This window comes from Microtus pennsylvanicus, chromosome 5 (assembly GCF_037038515.1).
Source record: "Microtus pennsylvanicus isolate mMicPen1 chromosome 5, mMicPen1.hap1, whole genome shotgun sequence".
Classification (NCBI taxonomy): Eukaryota; Metazoa; Chordata; class Mammalia; order Rodentia; family Cricetidae; genus Microtus; species Microtus pennsylvanicus.
In genome coordinates this window covers 55,092,066-55,108,669 of record NC_134583.1, presented here as the reverse complement: position 1 = coordinate 55,108,669, position 16,604 = coordinate 55,092,066, and the positions used below count along the sequence as shown (strand labels likewise).

Sequence of the window (16,604 nt, the reverse complement as noted above, 5' to 3'; positions counted from 1 at the left end):
CAAAGCACAACCTGTGTGTTAAGAAGAGACCAGTTATTTAACCTAGAAGTTACAGAAGAACAGACTCACTAGACAGACACTCAGTGGGGGCTGGCTTTCTCCGTGCATCCCGAGGCTCTAGGTAGGTGTGACGTGGGGATAACAGAGGTCAAGTCAAGCCTCCAGAAGCTGAAGCGAATGAGATGATGAATGCACCAGATGCTGCTGCGGAGAAGTGTAATGGCTGAAGATTTCGGAATTGGGTGGAAACTGCATTGCTTACATCCCAGACACGCAAACCCAGAGCACAAACAGGAGTGAGACTGTTGCAAGACAGATTGTAATAAAGTGCTTGATGGCCCACGATAAAGACAAAAATCTGGGAAGTAGCTAAGGAGAAATAAAACCGCTCCCAGAGGAGCAGGAGTTAAAGGCAGCGAGTGTGGCGTTAGTATTGACTGTCTCCTTAACAGGAGGAGGCAAGCCTCTGGGAGGCTTTACCTGGATTAGGGCAGACATGGCCATGTCTGGGAGGAGTTATCTACATTACTTAACTGAAAGTTGAATGTGGGTGGTGTTATTCCATGGGCTGGGGTTCTGGACTGCATGAAAATGAGAAAGTGAACTGAATATAGGCATTCTGATGAATGTGATTCTCTGCTTCCTGATTGTGGAGGTCATGTTACCACCTCCCCAACCCCCATCTCATCTCTCTCTCACCCCCGTGACTTTCCTGCCGTAACGGACTGTGCTTTGAAGCTATGAGTCCTTTTGTCAGGTCTTCTGTCCCAGCCGTGTGCAGTAACAGTGTTTGTCACTGGAAACCATTTAAGCCATAAGATGACATCTCGTATGTACTGAGAGCACAACCCTGTTGTCTCTCAGTGATGAAGCTGAGTTAAAAAGATTTCTCCCAAACATACGAAATGTAAGAGTTCAGCACCACCAGACCTGAGTTACCGGAAATATGAAGACGTCTCAGACTGAGGGAGATAATGACCCCAAACAGGAATCTGAGTCAGCACAGAGGACCGAGGCAAATAAAAATGACGTCATTGTTATTTAAACCTCTTCCAAGCATAATTGAATGTTTGAGGCAGAAATAATGTGAGGTAAAAGCTGGTAACACTAGAAAAGAGCAAGAGGGCAGAGCAGCCTTGTACAGGTCTCACGCCATGTGTAGGCCAGTTTAAACCGGTTTGACCACAATAGAATATGATGATGAATTAAAGTGTAGACAGACTGTGCAGTCCCAAACAGCCACTGAGGTACTCTAACAGACATGAGGTAAATTAGCCCACGGCAGAATAGGCAGTGTAGAAACTGTTCTTAGCCCAGGAGGGGAACAGGTGCACACAGAGTCAAGAGAGGAGGTCTCAGGATCTCAGTGGAAAGACAAATGTGTCAGGCGGGATGAAAAAGCCAGGTCCAGCAAGACATCTACTTTCAGCTTATAGACACACAGCCTACCTACAATCCAAGATTGGGGTAGAATATACTGTGTTGGCAGCGGTGGAAGTGGCCATAAAGAGAGCGCGTAAGTGGATTTTTGACCCAGTGTTTTACCAGGGATACAGAGGGTTGCTCACAGGTAGAGACTAATTTACCAAGAGGATATAATGATCCTAGGCGGTCACATACCTTGTAACAGCTTCAAAATCCTAAAGTAAGAGTTAAAAGAATTGCAGGGAGAAGTAGAGAGAGAACGAGAGATGTGCAGAGATGACTTGCCCAGGACCGTCCACCAGCTTGGCGTAATTGACCCCTAATGGATAAACTCAACAGCAAGGAGTTTGCATTATTTTGAAATAAGAACAGATCATAAAACAAGCCTCAAATTTAAGGAAGCCTTATCATATAACACGTACATTCTGGTGGCAGTGGCATTGATGTGGGCATTAATACCATAGAGGAAATCTTCAAATTCTCAAGAAGGGAAAAGATTTTAAGAGATTACAGAGAATCCCAAATTACAGAGATGCAATTTAAACACAAATATAGCATGTCAGGATTAATGGGCTGTTATAGGAGTTGCTTGCATCACTAAATAGACATATTAGAGTGGAAAAACGGCAAATTAAAGCCATAGTGAGGAGGAAAGTGAAGTAGAGAAGTCTGGGTCAGTGGTTGAATGTGTGCATGGTAGGTGCAAGGCCCATTGCCCACAAAGAAAAGAAAAGAGGAATGTAAAAACTACAGAAATAAGTAAAAACCCCAAACTGGCAGACCAGACTTAATAATCAGAAAGATCAGATGTGTCTGTCTGTCTTTGTCTATTGTTTGTTATTGTCTATTTATTATCTGTCTGTCTGTCTATCCACCCATCCACCCACCCATCCATCCATCCATTCAACATGAGCTTATCTAATGCATATGAGCCTCTAGATTTGAGTCCCAGTGAAAGAGGAGAGGACCACAAATCAGTATATGGAATGAAAGACATTCCATCACATCTTACAAATGTGTAAAGCATAAAGAGATGCCATAAAGAACTTGACATCAGTGAATTTAGTAAAGTAGGTATACAGTGGTCCCCTTCCCAGAAAGGTACAAACCACCAAAGCTGCTCAAGATGCAAGTAGATTGGCCAGATAGTTCCCCATCTGTCAAATACATTTGTCACACTTGCCTTCAAAAAAAATGTCAAGCCCAGATGGAGTCGCTGGTGAATTATACTAAACTATTGATTGGTTGATTGATTGATTGATTGATTGGGATCTATTTATTTATTTATTTAGTATACAATGTTCCTTGCATGTATTCCTGCACACCAGAGAGTTTATAATAAGTGGTATGAGCCACTAGGTGGGTGCTGGGAATTGAACTCATGACCTTTGGAGGAGCACCCAGTGCTCTTAGCCTCTGAGCTATCTTTCCAGTCTACATGTAAAATTTTTTTAACAAATAACAGTAGGCAATCTTCCCATAGAGTTTATCTCAGAAGTGGGAATGAACTATCATAATTCATCCTGTCAACAAATTAAAAAAAGGAAAAAAATCACACCATCTCAGTAGAAAAAAAATTGATAATATCTGACATTTGTTCTCGATAATTCCCTTTATAAACAGAATGGCGGGAAATTTTGTTAATTGGGTAAAGAGCATTTTAAATAAAATCCTGCAGCTGACAGCATACTTGATAGGCCGAGATGAGTCAGGAGTACCCCTCTCACTGAGGATGGGAAGTGCTGGGCGGTGCACTGAGGCCAGAGAAAGCCTTCACCGAGGCTTCTGCACCAGACAGGATCTGCAGAGCAGTGTGGGAAAGGCTCGCGAACGTACGGAAACTTGGATGACCAGAAGGGTTCTGAGTATGAACTATGTAACAGTTATCAGTGCATTCTTACAGTGGACAAGCTAATGACTGAAAAGAATGGAAGGGTGTGTGTTTTGGGGGAGGAGGCAGACAGGTGCCAGGCACTCTTCTCACGTGAGTTTTGCAGCCTTTCCCCGAGTCTTTACTTTGAGGATAGTAGTGAGATGCAAGTTCCAGGAGACCTTAATTTTTTAATTTATTTATTTATTTATTTATTTATTTATTTATTTATTTATTTATTTATTTATTATGTATACAATATTCTGTCTATGTGTATGCCTGCAGGCCAGAAGAGGGCACCAGACCCCACTACAGATGGTTGTGAGCCACCATGTGGTTGCTGGGAATTGAACTCAGGACCTTTGGAAGAGTAGGCAATGCTCTTAACCACTGAGCCATCTCTCCAGCCCCAGGAGACCTCAAATTTAAGCTTTGGGATTTATGTAAATATAAACAAATAACAGTGTTCTGACTTTGGGAAATATTTGCTTTTGGGATCCTTTGTGTTTAAAATGCAGAGGGTTTTTAGTGATAATTAATGGTTTCCCTCCCTCCCTCCCTTCTCTGTCTCTCCCTCTCTTCCTCCCTCCCTCTCCCTTTCCTTTTTTGCCATGGCTGTTTTCTTACTCTGCTGCCACTGAACTACAGACTCTATTTAATTTTTAGACCATTTCCTCAGGCAGGCTCTCCCTGACCCCCTTTATAGGGTTAGGCGGCACCTTTCTAGCATTTTCTGTTTTTTCTTCCTGGAACGCTAGAGCTAATGCTTCTGATATCTCTAAACTAAACCTTGAGAGTTAGTGCAGATGTCCTTTGGTAGCAATAGGGGTTGGTCCCAGGACCCCCAGAGACATCAGCATCTTCAGATGCTTGAAAGCCCCATTTTATACAAAAGCGGAGAACTTGCTTATGACCTATGCATAGTCTCCTGTAGATTGGAAACCATCTTTATATTGCTTATAACGCCTTATATGGCATAAATGCTATGTAAACCCTTGTTCTGTGTTGTTTGGGAATAATGGCCTGATTGAATGTGCACATGCTCACTACAGTTACCGTTCAGCCTAGAGGTTGGTTTTATTTTGTTTTGGAGACAAGTCAGGTAGTCTCAAACTTGCTATCTAGCCAAGTATGGCCCTGAATTCCTGATGCTCCTTCCTCTGCCTCCAGAGTGCTGGGATTCTAAGTGTGCCAGCGCATTCAGCTCTGCTTGAAGGGTTTTGGATTTGCAGTTGGTTGAGCCCATGGATATTGCAGTCCAACTGTGTTTCTATTGTAGGTGCATCCTTCTGAGTTGTGCGGAGGTGGGCATCAGATTGTGTGGCACTGTGGTACCTGTCCGTTCCTTACGATGAGTCAGCCTGGCTTTAGGAGGCACAGTAGTACCTTCTGCCTGTAGCCAGACTTAGTCGGGCCCCATGGGATTGCTAATACTGTGCCTTAAACACAACGCTGCTGCATCATTTCAGGTAACGCAGGAAGAAGGGCAGCAGTTAGCGAGGCAGCTCAAGGTCACGTACATGGAGGCGTCGGCTAAGATCAGGATGAATGTAGATCAAGCTTTCCATGAACTCGTCCGAGTTATAAGGTAAGCCAGACACGTGTTAGGTGTGGGTTTTAATTGGTGATGAAAGAGGGAATTGTTAGTAGGAGTGATTGTTTTCTAGGGGGTTGGGGTACACTATGGGTTAAATTTCAACTAGATACATAGCATATTCTAGACACTTCCAACCCATAAAAGTCTCATTATCTTAAGTTGAAGTAGAAAGTACATGTAAGGATTCTGAAAACAGTAAATGCTTTGACGGTAGCGGTGACAGCCGCTAATCAAGGCTCTGTCAGACACTGAGAGACGTTCTTTCAATGTTACTACATTTAATCCTTGCTACAACCTGGAAAACTGAATGGTATCTGTTATGCTCCCTGTCCATTAAGCCCCGGGACTTGAATCTAAATCTCAGATTCCTAGTTCCTGCCAAACCCCTGCCAGGCTAGAGCAACTCAGGCAGCAGAGAGTCCATCATCTCTCAGGTGTTTGGCCCCAGGGAGACATGGATGAACAACACTCCAGTCCACAAAGAGGCGGGTGGTAGGTGGCCTCAGAGGCCTCTGGTTTAGGGAGCTGCCTGAGGTGGTGGGTGAGGTCTGCTGTGCGTGTGACAGAGTTAGCTGCTGGTGATTGGTTTGTTTGGAGTCCTCGTGGCCCTGGTTCCTCCTCTCTTCCCTGTCTCCTGGCTCTCTGTTGATTAGATGGCTTTGATAGGCATGTGGGGGGCCCTCGTTCACTGTGAATCTTGGGGAACTTGAGGTGGAGGTTTCCTTTTGTGGAAGGGAAGAAGAGAGGCTGCAGGTTTGGTTTCCTCAGAAGTAGACGGCCGTGGCAGTTACTCAGCTGTGTGAACAGACTGGACACCACTGACTGTAACTCTACAGTGTTGTCCTGGAGGCCTTGCCTGCCAGCCCTCATCATCCCACTTCGGTTTTCGTGTTCACCCGACGAAGCAGTTCCTCCTTAAAAATAATAACTCCTTTAATTAAATACCAGTCTTTCCTTTCGACTCTCAGGAATCCTTGACTCTCACCTGTCAATCACCCAGGCATGAGGAAGGGAGGTAGATGATTTCTTGTTTTTAAACGTCACAGAGTCTTAAGTCCTCCTAACATCTGTGAGGAGCACTGGGAAGTGCGTGTGTTTCGATGCCACAGGTCCAGAACTAAACTGCGTTTGTATTGGGAGATTACTAATGGCGATACTATTCAGAGTTCTCTGTCTTACAGGAAATTTCAAGAGCAAGAATGCCCTCCGTCGCCAGAACCAACCCGGAAGGAAAAAGACAAGAAAGGCTGTCATTGTGTCGTTTCCTAAGAGTTCCTTGAGATTTAGCTGCCAACTGCCAGGGAAGCCCTCACCTCTGTTACCGTTTACATCCTGCCGGTACCTTTGTAGCCTTAGACTGATGATCACCGTGGTAGCCTTACACCAAGAAGCTGGCTAATTCTTTCTGCGAAGCTCATGTTAACGGTCTTTCTCAGACCCAGACCGATGTAAAGGAAACACTAAGGCTGCTTCAGACATGATCTGATTCCTTTAAAACACACGACTACACACACAGATGCATTCTCTAAGGGCTTACATTTTAATAGATGAACCAAGTTTGGAATCTAAGCTGTTTGCTAAGCTGGAGTGGTAGGTTGTGAAGTAATTTTTAACTTCTGGAATCGTGTTGCCTACTGTTACTCTAAATAGAAGCATACAGAGGGTATTTTTTTTTAAATGTGAATTTCTACCTATCTTTAAAGCTTTTGATGTCAACTCTCATTAATTTTAAATACACTGAATGGAATCTACAAAAGTGAGACATCTCAGGCCTTTCCTGACGCTGTGGCTTTTGTTTTCCAGTGGCCAGAATACCAAAATTCCTGTTGTAGTTATGGATTAAAAACTGCTGATCAAGCCTTTGTTATTATGCCTCCTTCAAGATGACAATATTCTCTGTGGCCAAATGTTTGGACTCGTTCTGCACTTAGGTGTGTCAATGAACTTGGTTTCTTTTCCCAGCCGTGCTAAGTAAGGGTAAGAGTGAGCGGTTCCTATCTGTCTTCCTTTTCGAGTATTCCTGGTTGCGGGATTAAACAAAAACAAGAACCCACCCCAAACTAAAACTGTTTTTGTTTGATGTAATATAAAATATGGAATTGATCTTTCCAGAGTCAGAGATGATTAATGTTTTTGCTATATACTTTTATACGTTATTTTCTTATCAAACTAGTTAACAAGTATTTTTATATGTTTGTAAGCGAATATGCTTTCACGGCGTACCTTGTGTATATGTAAAGACGAGTATTTAATTCTCACTGTTCACTGTTAACTGACAAGGAGAAAGTGGAAACCCCTGGTCCTTGTTACATCCACCGGTGGCCAATAATCAGAAAAACTTCCCAACAGAGCCCAACAGGACGAGACCGTGAAGTCGCGCTCAATGTCCCTGCTAGATGTTGACTTGTTCTATCAAGTATTACGTGTAAAACCTCTACTTGACAATTAGTGTAACTGTGGATGGCTTCTGATTTTGTTTTTAACTCTGTGGATTGTGTTTAAGCAATTCAAAAGTGTGTTCCTGATTTTGCGACTCTCAGTGGTATTGCACAGTGGTCACTTTATTGAATGTGTACAACAGTCCCATGAAGTTTATAAAGTGAACCCTTGTATAGCTTCAGGTGCTAGAATTAAAGTTGATCTGTTATCACCAGACAGTGCTTGACGGCTCCTTTTTCATGCCAGGGCTTCTGTGAGCAATACAGAACTGACTTGAGTAGCCCGTGCCCTTGTGCACGGCGTCTTAGGGAGTTCTGCAGGTGAACTCACTGTTCCGCTGGTTTCCTGAGGTCAGTGATTTGTAACTCTTTCTCTGAAGTGTCCTTAACAGAGAAACCTCAGCTATAGAGGAGAGAGGGAGGTGACTCTAGTCCCATAGAGCCCCTGAGGATGAATTCTAAAATGACTTTGGCAAAGAGGACCATATGTTTATTTTAAATACAAACAAAATCACTTAATTTTATTGTGTTTCATAATGATTATGTTAATATAGACTTATTGTTCAACTTTTTGGTAAAATCACTGCCCGGAAGCTAGCGGATTTTTCTTTGCCTCTAATGCCTCACCAGAACCGTTGTATTATATCCTTGGTGGGAAGGTTTCCTGTTTGTCATATGTGACCAGATACTAAGAGCTAGACTCTTAACAGCGGGGGGTCTTGGCGAGTTCTTCACTCTCTCCTTTTCCTTGTGTATTTTCAGGGCTGCCGTCTTCAACTTTCCCAAGGTTTATTCTGCACTTGTTAATCCCGTCCAGTGAATTTTATTTTAGACTGCGTTTTGTTTTCTAGAATTTTTATAAGGTCTTACTAAGTAGCCCAGGTTGATCTGAAACTCACTATGTAGTTCAAGCTGACCTTGAGCCCAAACTTTCCTGCTGAGTTTGAGTGTTGGGGCTGTAAGGTGCGTAGCCCACTCCTGGCCCTTTTTGATCCTCCCCCATTTCTCTATCCTCCCCTCCTCCCTGTCCCCTCCCCTCCCTTCTCCTCTCATAGTTCTTTCCTCCCCTTCTTCTCTGAAGTTCTTATCTCTCTGTATAGCTCTGGCTGGCCTAGGATTCACTATGTAGGCCAGCCTGGCCTTGAATTTGTAGCAATCATGAGAGGTGTTTTTACCTCCCATGTGCTGGAAGTATAGGTGTATGCCACCCCGGCCATGCCCAGCAATTTGGTCCTCTCTCTCTCTCTCCATCTCCAGTCTCGCTCCTCATTCTGTTATGCATTCCTCTTTACCAGCCCTTCCCACCCTTTCTCAGAGAGCTGAGTCCTGACGCCTGTTGTGCATCTAGAATGGCGAGGTGTGTTGGGAAATAACCCCTCAGAGCGCTCCACAGGGCTGACTTCTCTCGCAGAACTCTGAGTAATTGAATGTGGTGATAGTAGTGCTTTATAGTCTGGTGAACTCACATCTCTGTATGTAGTTTGTATTCGTTTCTCTTGTGTGGTTTTTTATTTAGTTATGATCCTGATTTCTCACAATTTAAATCTTTCTCGGATAATAAACATCACATACTTTGTTTTGGGGTGTCGGTCTGTACGCAGCAGCTTCTTCATTGGAAGGTTTCAGCGTTGTCCTGGTAACCACCTTGTGTATATTGCTGTGCAATTGGAACCTTCTAGGTCTTCTTCTAAAACTAGGGGTAGATTGGTCCACTGCTGAGTGCCCTTCTGTACTGCCCGGGATTGTGCGGAGGAGACACTGGGATCTAATGTATTGTCATGCGAATGGCAGAGGGAGGGGACAGATGATTGTGCTGGTATCATAAGCACGCGAGGATAGGACATGTGTCACGTGCGTCGTTTCCAGAGATGGTGATGACGTAACGTGGTTGAAGGACATTAGCAGTGTCCTGGTACACGTGTGAGGCTCTCAAGCACTGAGCGTGGGCGTGCAGAACAGTGATGGTGCCGGGGTTGAATAAGGAGCACAGGGGGCTGCAGTGATGGAAACGTGTGGCACTCGTGCAAGGTAAGCTAGAAGTTGGGGTAAGGATTGCAGCTGAGGAAGGGGCTGAGCCTAACAGACAAACTTGTAATTTTAGACACCCACACGAGTACCATGCTCCCACGTGCCCACACGTGTGCCATGCTCACAGGTGCCCACAGGTGTACCATGCTCCCACACGTGTGCCATGCTCCCACACGTGTACCATGCTCCCACACGTGTACCATGCTCACACCCGCCCACACGTGTACCATGCTCACAGGTGCCCACACGTGTACCATGCTCCCACACGTGTGCCATGCTCCCACACGTGTACCACGCGCCCACACGTGTACCATGCTCCCACACGTGTGCCACGCTCCCACACGTGTACCACACTCCCACACGTTTATCACGCGCCCACACGTTTACCACGCGCCCACACGTGTGCCATGCGCCCACACATGTACCACGCTCCCACACGTGTACCACGCTCCCACACGTGTACCACGCTCCCACACGTGTACCATGCGCCCACACGTGTGCCATGCGCCCACACGTGTACCACGCTCCCACACGTGTACCATGCGCCCACACGTGTGCCACGCGCCCACACGTGTACCACACTCCCACACGTGTACCATGCGCCCACACGTGTGCCACGCGCCCACACGTGTACCACGCGCCCACACGTGTGCCACGCGCCCACACGTGTGCCACGCTCCCACACGTGTACCACGCTCCCACACGTGGGCCACGCGCCCACACGTGTACCACGCTCCCACACGTGTACCACGCGCCCACACGTGTACCACGCGCCCACACGTGTACCACGCGCCCACACGTGTACCACGCGCCCACACGTGTGCCACGCTCCCACACGTGTACCACACTCCCACACGTTTATCACGCGCCCACACGTGTACCATGCTCCCACGTGCCCACACGAGTTAGAAGACTACTTTCCAGGAGTGGGTTCTTGCCTTCTCACCGTGGTGGAGTCTCACTTCTGTCTCTACTCTGTGCACTTAGGGTAGCTGTCTCCTGAGCTTCTGGTGCAGTTCTGCTGTGGAGCACTGGGCTTACAGATGTGCAGTCCTGCATCTGGCTTTTTACATGGGTTCCAGAGACTGAACTCTGGGGGTTCTCCAGGCTTGCTTGCTGAGACTCTTCCTGGTCCAAGAGCCTGTGTTTTAAGGAAGCCTAGGCCTGGAATGGTAAGAATCTGCAAGTGGCGAGGGAGGAGCCATCAATAGCCAGACTTGGTTAGCTTTATTCGAGCTCTCAGACTATGGAAACCAGGTAGGAATTGCAGTGTGATTGACAGCTAAGGGAATGGAGGAAGCGAGCGAAGGCTGTTGGGGAAGTTCTTTGGTGAAGCTGGGTTGAGGGCAGAAATTTTGTTAGTGAATTAGCTATAAGGCCAGGCAGTGGTGGTGCACACCTTTAATCCCAGCAGTCAGGAGGCAGAGGCAGGCAGTTCTCTGAGTTTGAGGCCAGCCTGGTCTGCAGAGCTAGTTCCAGGACAGTCTAGCTATACAGAGAAACTGTCTCAAAAACCAAACTGAGTGGTAAGAGCCATTCAGTGCAAAGTAATTAGTTGAGGAAGGCAGGGATGCAAAGCGGGAAGTAGTTGTTAAAATCTAAATACTTAGTGTCTGAGTTAGAGATCTACCGTTTGGCCATATAGGCTGGAGCAGGGCCATAATTCATTCCTTCAGGAGACTAGGGCAGGAGAATCACTAGTTCAAGGTCATAGTGGTTTACGTCGGAAGATCTGGAGAGAGGTTTGGGTGGAAAGGGAAAAGGAGTAGGGGACAGGTAATGACCTCTGTGGCTGAGAATCATAGTTCAGTGCTTCCCGGGCTGCTTAAATCCGTGTAAAACATCTTGGTCCCCATGTTGCGGATTGACACACAGTGCAGTGAAATGAGCTAGGCGAGTAACCATCCTCTCGGATATCTCCGCAAGGTCAAGTCACTGTAAAGGTTTCTCAGCACGTGGTTTCTGTTTCTGCATCTCCTTTGTGAATTGTGATTAAAGTGCAGGTCCTGCTTCAAGCAGCACCAGCTGCAGTGGTGCAGGGCACCGGCCGCGGTGGTGCAGGGCACCGGCCTCAGATGTACACGGGGACCAGCCGCAGTGGTGCACGGGCACCAGCCGCAGTGGTGCACAGGGACCGGCCACAGAGGTGCAGGGCATCAGCCGCAGTGGTGCACGGGCACCAGCCGCAGTGGTGCACAGGGACCGGCCACAGAGGTGCAGGGCATCAGCCGCAGTGGTCCACGGGCACTGGCCACGATGGTGCACAGGGACCGGCCACAGAGGTGCAGGGCATCAGCCGCAGTGGTCCACGGGCACTGGCCACGATGGTGCACAGGGACCGGCCACAGAGGTGCAGGGCATCAGCCGCAGTGGTCCACGGGCACTGGCCACGATGGTGCACAGGGACCGGCCACAGAGGTGCAGGGCATCAGCCGCGGTGGTGCAGGGTACCAGCCGCAGTGGTCCACGGGTACCGGCCGCAGTGGTGCACAGGGACCGCACTTGGTGGTGCAGGGCACCGGCCGCAGTGGTGCACAGGGACCGCACTTGGTGGCGCAAGGGCACAGGCCATAGTGGTGCACGTGCGGCTGGAATGGTGTTTCCAAGCGACCCCTCTGACGTCCTGGCTAGGCTGATTAGTCCAGGTTAGGCTCACTCAGCACGCTGTGTAGGTCAGAGGACAACACGCTTGTGTGAGTTGGTTCTCTTCTACCGTCTGGGTCCTGGGGACTGTAGTCAGGTCATCTTTGGTGGTGTGTGCCCTTACCCACTGAGCCATCTCACCCGCCCCTGCTCTTCTCTTAATTCTTAAAAATTACTTGAGGTAAAGGAAAATTGTCTAAGCATGTAATGGCTTAAAATATGAGCCTGTTACTAATCAGTATGCTCGAGAGAGGGGTATTTTGAGCACTGTAAGATGGTGATGAACGCCATCTTGTGTGACGACACCATGAATGTTAAGTGAACATGGCCTGAAATTTCAGTGCAGTCTGATGATAGCCGTTAGAAATTATGCGTGTAAATTTTATTTGTCGTGACATCTTCAGTTACAGATGACCAAATCTCAGCTCTCGTCAGATTCAGCACAAAGGTGGGCCCTTAGTGGTTAACGATGCAGCTAGGGGCAGGTGGAACAGAGATGGGAATTGTGAGACCCGTTCTCTCGGAAGGTGAGAATGAAGACCTCTTTGGTGTGAGGAAGAGCCGGTGAGTCCTGAGACCAGAACAGCGGAAATGACTGGGCCCAGCTGTCGCAGCTCTGCAGAGGTGTAGCTGTGGCTCGAACCCACATCCCTTGGGCTTTACCTTTATGGTCCTTCCACCCTTGGCTACATCACTGCCTCTGAGCCCCTGGGAGTTTGGAAACAGGTGCCTCCTTTAAATGTGACATTTAATACAGATCTTTTGCTTTCAGTTCCATGGGATTTAAATTGAAGAATTAGAATTAGCCCTATGCTAATTAACATGTAGCTGCTATTTATAATTTGTCACTGAATTCCAGTCATTTTCAAAGGGGATTGATTTTCCTTCTGTCTCCTTTGGGCAGTATGAAGGAACCAGAAGAATGGGGGTATTGAAATCAGTTCCAAATAGCAACGTGGAGGAAATGGCTGTCTTTCTTGGTTCTGAGTTTTAAGAAGAAATTAAACGTTCATGGTTTGTTCTTGCTTGTGTAGTAGGATGCATTTCTTGAGGGTGGAAATATTGGACTTCTTTGCAGTTTAACGCAATGTCACAGAATTTTTAAAGCTGGGCTTTAAAAACTCTGGGTCAGACTGTTGTGGAATGTCTGCTGAGGCCCATGCGACTGAGCTCCCAGGATTCGACAAGCTATTCATTCATTCATTCATTCATTCATTCATTCATTCATTCATTCATTTTTGAGGTAGGCTTTGCTGGCTTAGAATGGCCTCTCTAGTGTACGGAATACAGCTTCCACTGTGTGTGATCCAAGATTTTGTTTTTGCTTTTTATTGTCTGAAATGTGGAGGCTTAGTGAAAACTGGGCACAGATCATGTGACGGAGAGGTTGTGTTGACACAGCCACGCAGTTACTGCGGATAGGTTGTGATGTGGGTGCCAGAGTGCGGGAGGCCTGCAGTGTGCGCTTTCCCGTTGCTTGCAGCCCTCGAGGATGCTGAATGTATGCGCATGAGCTCTAGTGCAAACGGGAGCACAGCCCGCGTTCTCTGCAAGCTTTTCACTTGGGAGTCCAAAGGAGCCCAGGTTTTAGTCTCATTCGCTCTAGCAGATTTACCTCAGATAAAGCACACTGGGCAAGCCCGGTGGTTGTGGGAGGCAAAGGCAGGCAGATCTCTGTGAGTTCGCGGCCAAGCTGGTTTACAAAGTGAGTTCCAGAATAGCCAGCGCTCCATAGAAAAACCCTGTCGCGAAAACCAAAACCAAAAATACCACATTGGCCTGGTGACAGGAGATTGACCCAATGTCTGATTGGGAAGCAGAGCTCTGAACGTCTTACAAGTGGGTTCTCTTTTATTAGCCCAAGTGGGAGTCCAAACAGATTGCGTTTGTAGTTATTTCCAAAATGATTGATTAGCTGGAAAGAATGACAACCACCTGACATGAGACTTCGGTAAGAAAGAGATTTGACATCACAGATTCCCCACTGCAAACAGCGTGTGTTTCTCAGCCTCTTCTTGGCCACCAGCCAGTTTTCTGGGTTTTCAAAAGTCTCCCAAGTCAGGATGAAAATTATCCCCAACTGGGATCAGAGAAGAAGAGTATATGTTAGTGAACCCTGCCACTCTCTAAAGGAACCTCTGTTATCATGGAGGATGTTACAGAAGTAGGCTACTTTATGTTCTGGCTTTGTGGGAGCCTAGCCAGTATGGATGTTCACCTTCCTAGACCTGGATGGAGGGGGGAGGACCTTGGACTTTCCACAGGGCAGGGAACCCTGACTGCTCTTCCGACTGGAGAGGGAGAGGGAGAGGAGTTGGGGGAGGAGAAGAGGAGTGGGAGGAGGGGGAGGGAAATGGGAGGCTGGGAGGAGGCGGGAATTTCTTTTTTTTTTCTTTCAATAAAAAAAAAAAAGAAGTAGGCAGGGCAGATTCTTCATCAGGACTTTTGGGGGTGGGTGTTGGGGGTCCCCAGTAGAATTTTAAGCTTCTCATTTCTTTGTATTCTATTCCTTTGAAAGAGAAAGCAGTTCATTAAAATATCTAAAAATAATGTTGGAAATAATCCAAGCTTCAGATGAGCAAGGGGTATGATGCCAGTGGCCCACCTCGAGGGGACAGACGCCCCATCTTTTCCTGAAAATGAATGGGGTAACAAACTGAAAAAAGACCCAACCCTCCCACCATTTAATGGCCTAAAAACAAAGACAGGCCCACTAAGGTTTATTTTTTATTTATTTTTTTTTTATTGAACAGGCGCTCTTGTGTTAAGGAAAATACATATTTGGGGATTGTACATAGATGTGACTGGAAATAATCCTGATGTGTTTAATGCAGATTCTTAAAGTAGTATATCCAGAGTACTGTGGGCGTCTTGCCCACAGTATGTATTTGGACGAAGCGGTAATAAACACAGACTTGCAAAAGAATGTGAAGATAGTTTCAACAGATGCATGAGCAGAACCTGCCGATGAGCTCACAACAGAGACAAATGTCCCTGTTTTCTGCTTGTGGGTTGTTGTTAGACATGGGTTCAGTGCGCTGCTGATGGCTTGGATGTCGGTGGAAACCCCTGGCCTTCCTTTGGACTGTCCACGGGGGAACATGCCTGAGGCACAGGCATGGCTGAATAAACCTTCTCTAGGTTTGTGTCTTAATCATGAGAATAGGTTGCCTTTCTCCTCTCTAACTATAAACTATCAGGGACTTAATAAGTAGGAAGATAGCATTTTTGTTGAAGAATTGACACGGGGGCTTCCTGGCAAACTTAGCAGGTAGTTCTCAAGAGTTAAGATGCTTTATTCTAAGGAAGTTTGGGGAACCTAAAGGGTCTGGATCTGTAAGAAGATTTTAGTCACATTTGGGACAGTTATCCAGTTTACTGCCTCCATTGGTCCAAAGAGGAATCTGCTGAGAAGAGGGTCATGCCCTGGCACCCTAGGACAACTATGGCACCAGCAATCGAAACCCAAGAGAAACGTGGTTTATGCCTCATTTCCTTTATCAACGCCTACGGTTAAATAAAGCAGCCAGCGTCACCTGCTGCTTTTGTGGTGTCACAAACCAGTGTCAGGTTTGTAGAATAAAAGCCACCCCGCCTTCCTGCTTTTCCTCGAGGGCCTGGAGAGCTCGTGCGCAAGGAGGCTTTACCGAGAGATACCTGAAGTTGCGCTAAGTGAAAAGAAGAGAAATGGCTTCTGCAGGGGTCGCAGGCCAAAGGCGAGAAAGGGGAATCTGTCCTCTGTATCTGATGGGTGTCTCCTGCATGCTGGTTGCTTCTCCTTGTGGATGTGGCCAGGGTCTCTGTCCTGCTTGGCCAGGGGGATGCTCCAGAGGGACACATTTCAGTTTAGTACAAGGTGAACCAATGCTACTCACTTCGGTGTAGGAAGAGGGCTGCCTGAGGACAGGGGTGCCCCACTTGGCCTGCACCCACCAAGACGTATTCAGACAGGATGTCCCTTGGCATCCATAAGACTACTGGGCAAACCACGCCGTAAAAATGAAAACTAGTGGACACAATTTAACTCATCGTAAACAAGCAAACAAACCACCCAGCCTTATTGGTGACTGGAATCTGAGATGCAGCCCTGGGGGAATTGCACCCCGGCTAACAAGGGTGCACATTGCACGCTCTGATCTCCTTCTTGTCTTTGCAGCTGGTAAACTGGGAGCTTTTGAACCTCTTCTTCACAGTCATGTAACGCTCCTGGATCCCGCCTCCGCACAGTTTGGTGCATTCTGACCAGGCTGTCCACGGGCGCATCCGACAGCCTGAAAGTGAGAATGTGTAGTTAGGCTGGCAGAATGCGAGCAGTGGCTTCCAGCAGGACTCTCCATGAGTTGTCTGCCACTCTCTCTGCTTCTCCATGTAATGAGTGGTTGGATTAATTAATGCCTACTGATTGCATTAGGGATTGCTAGCTCATATATATGGTGGGTTGCAAAAGCTATGACCATTAATGTCCTGATCGCTTCCTGTCGAAGGTCAGAGTATTTCCCCACCCCTTGAACCTAGGCTTGGCTTGCTTTGGCTAATGGGGTACGAACAAAAAATTGTGCCTGAAAACAACTTAGGTGTGAGCAAGTCGGGGTGACCTCATTCG

The 16,604-nt window shown here is 47.0% G+C and overlaps 2 protein-coding genes across 2 annotated transcripts in view; one reads left to right on the top strand and one right to left on the bottom strand.

Annotated features, from left to right (window-relative positions):
• Positions 1–7,547, top strand: part of Rras2 (RAS related 2) — a 71,518-nt gene extending 63,971 nt beyond the window's left edge. The window contains exons 5-6 of the mRNA XM_075971949.1: positions 4,765–4,883; positions 6,074–7,547. Of these exons, the coding sequence (XP_075828064.1) occupies positions 4,765–4,883; positions 6,074–6,161 (207 nt within the window). The 3' untranslated portion in view covers positions 6,162–7,547. The remainder of the gene's footprint in view (positions 1–4,764; positions 4,884–6,073) is intronic.
• A 7,173-nt stretch (positions 7,548–14,720) lies between these two features.
• The window catches only part of Spon1 (spondin 1), a 308,671-nt gene continuing 306,787 nt past the window's right edge, over positions 14,721–16,604 (bottom strand). Inside the window, exon 16 of the mRNA XM_075971948.1 lies at positions 14,721–16,272. Coding sequence (XP_075828063.1) covers positions 16,109–16,272 — 164 coding nt within the window. The 3' untranslated portion in view covers positions 14,721–16,108. The remainder of the gene's footprint in view (positions 16,273–16,604) is intronic.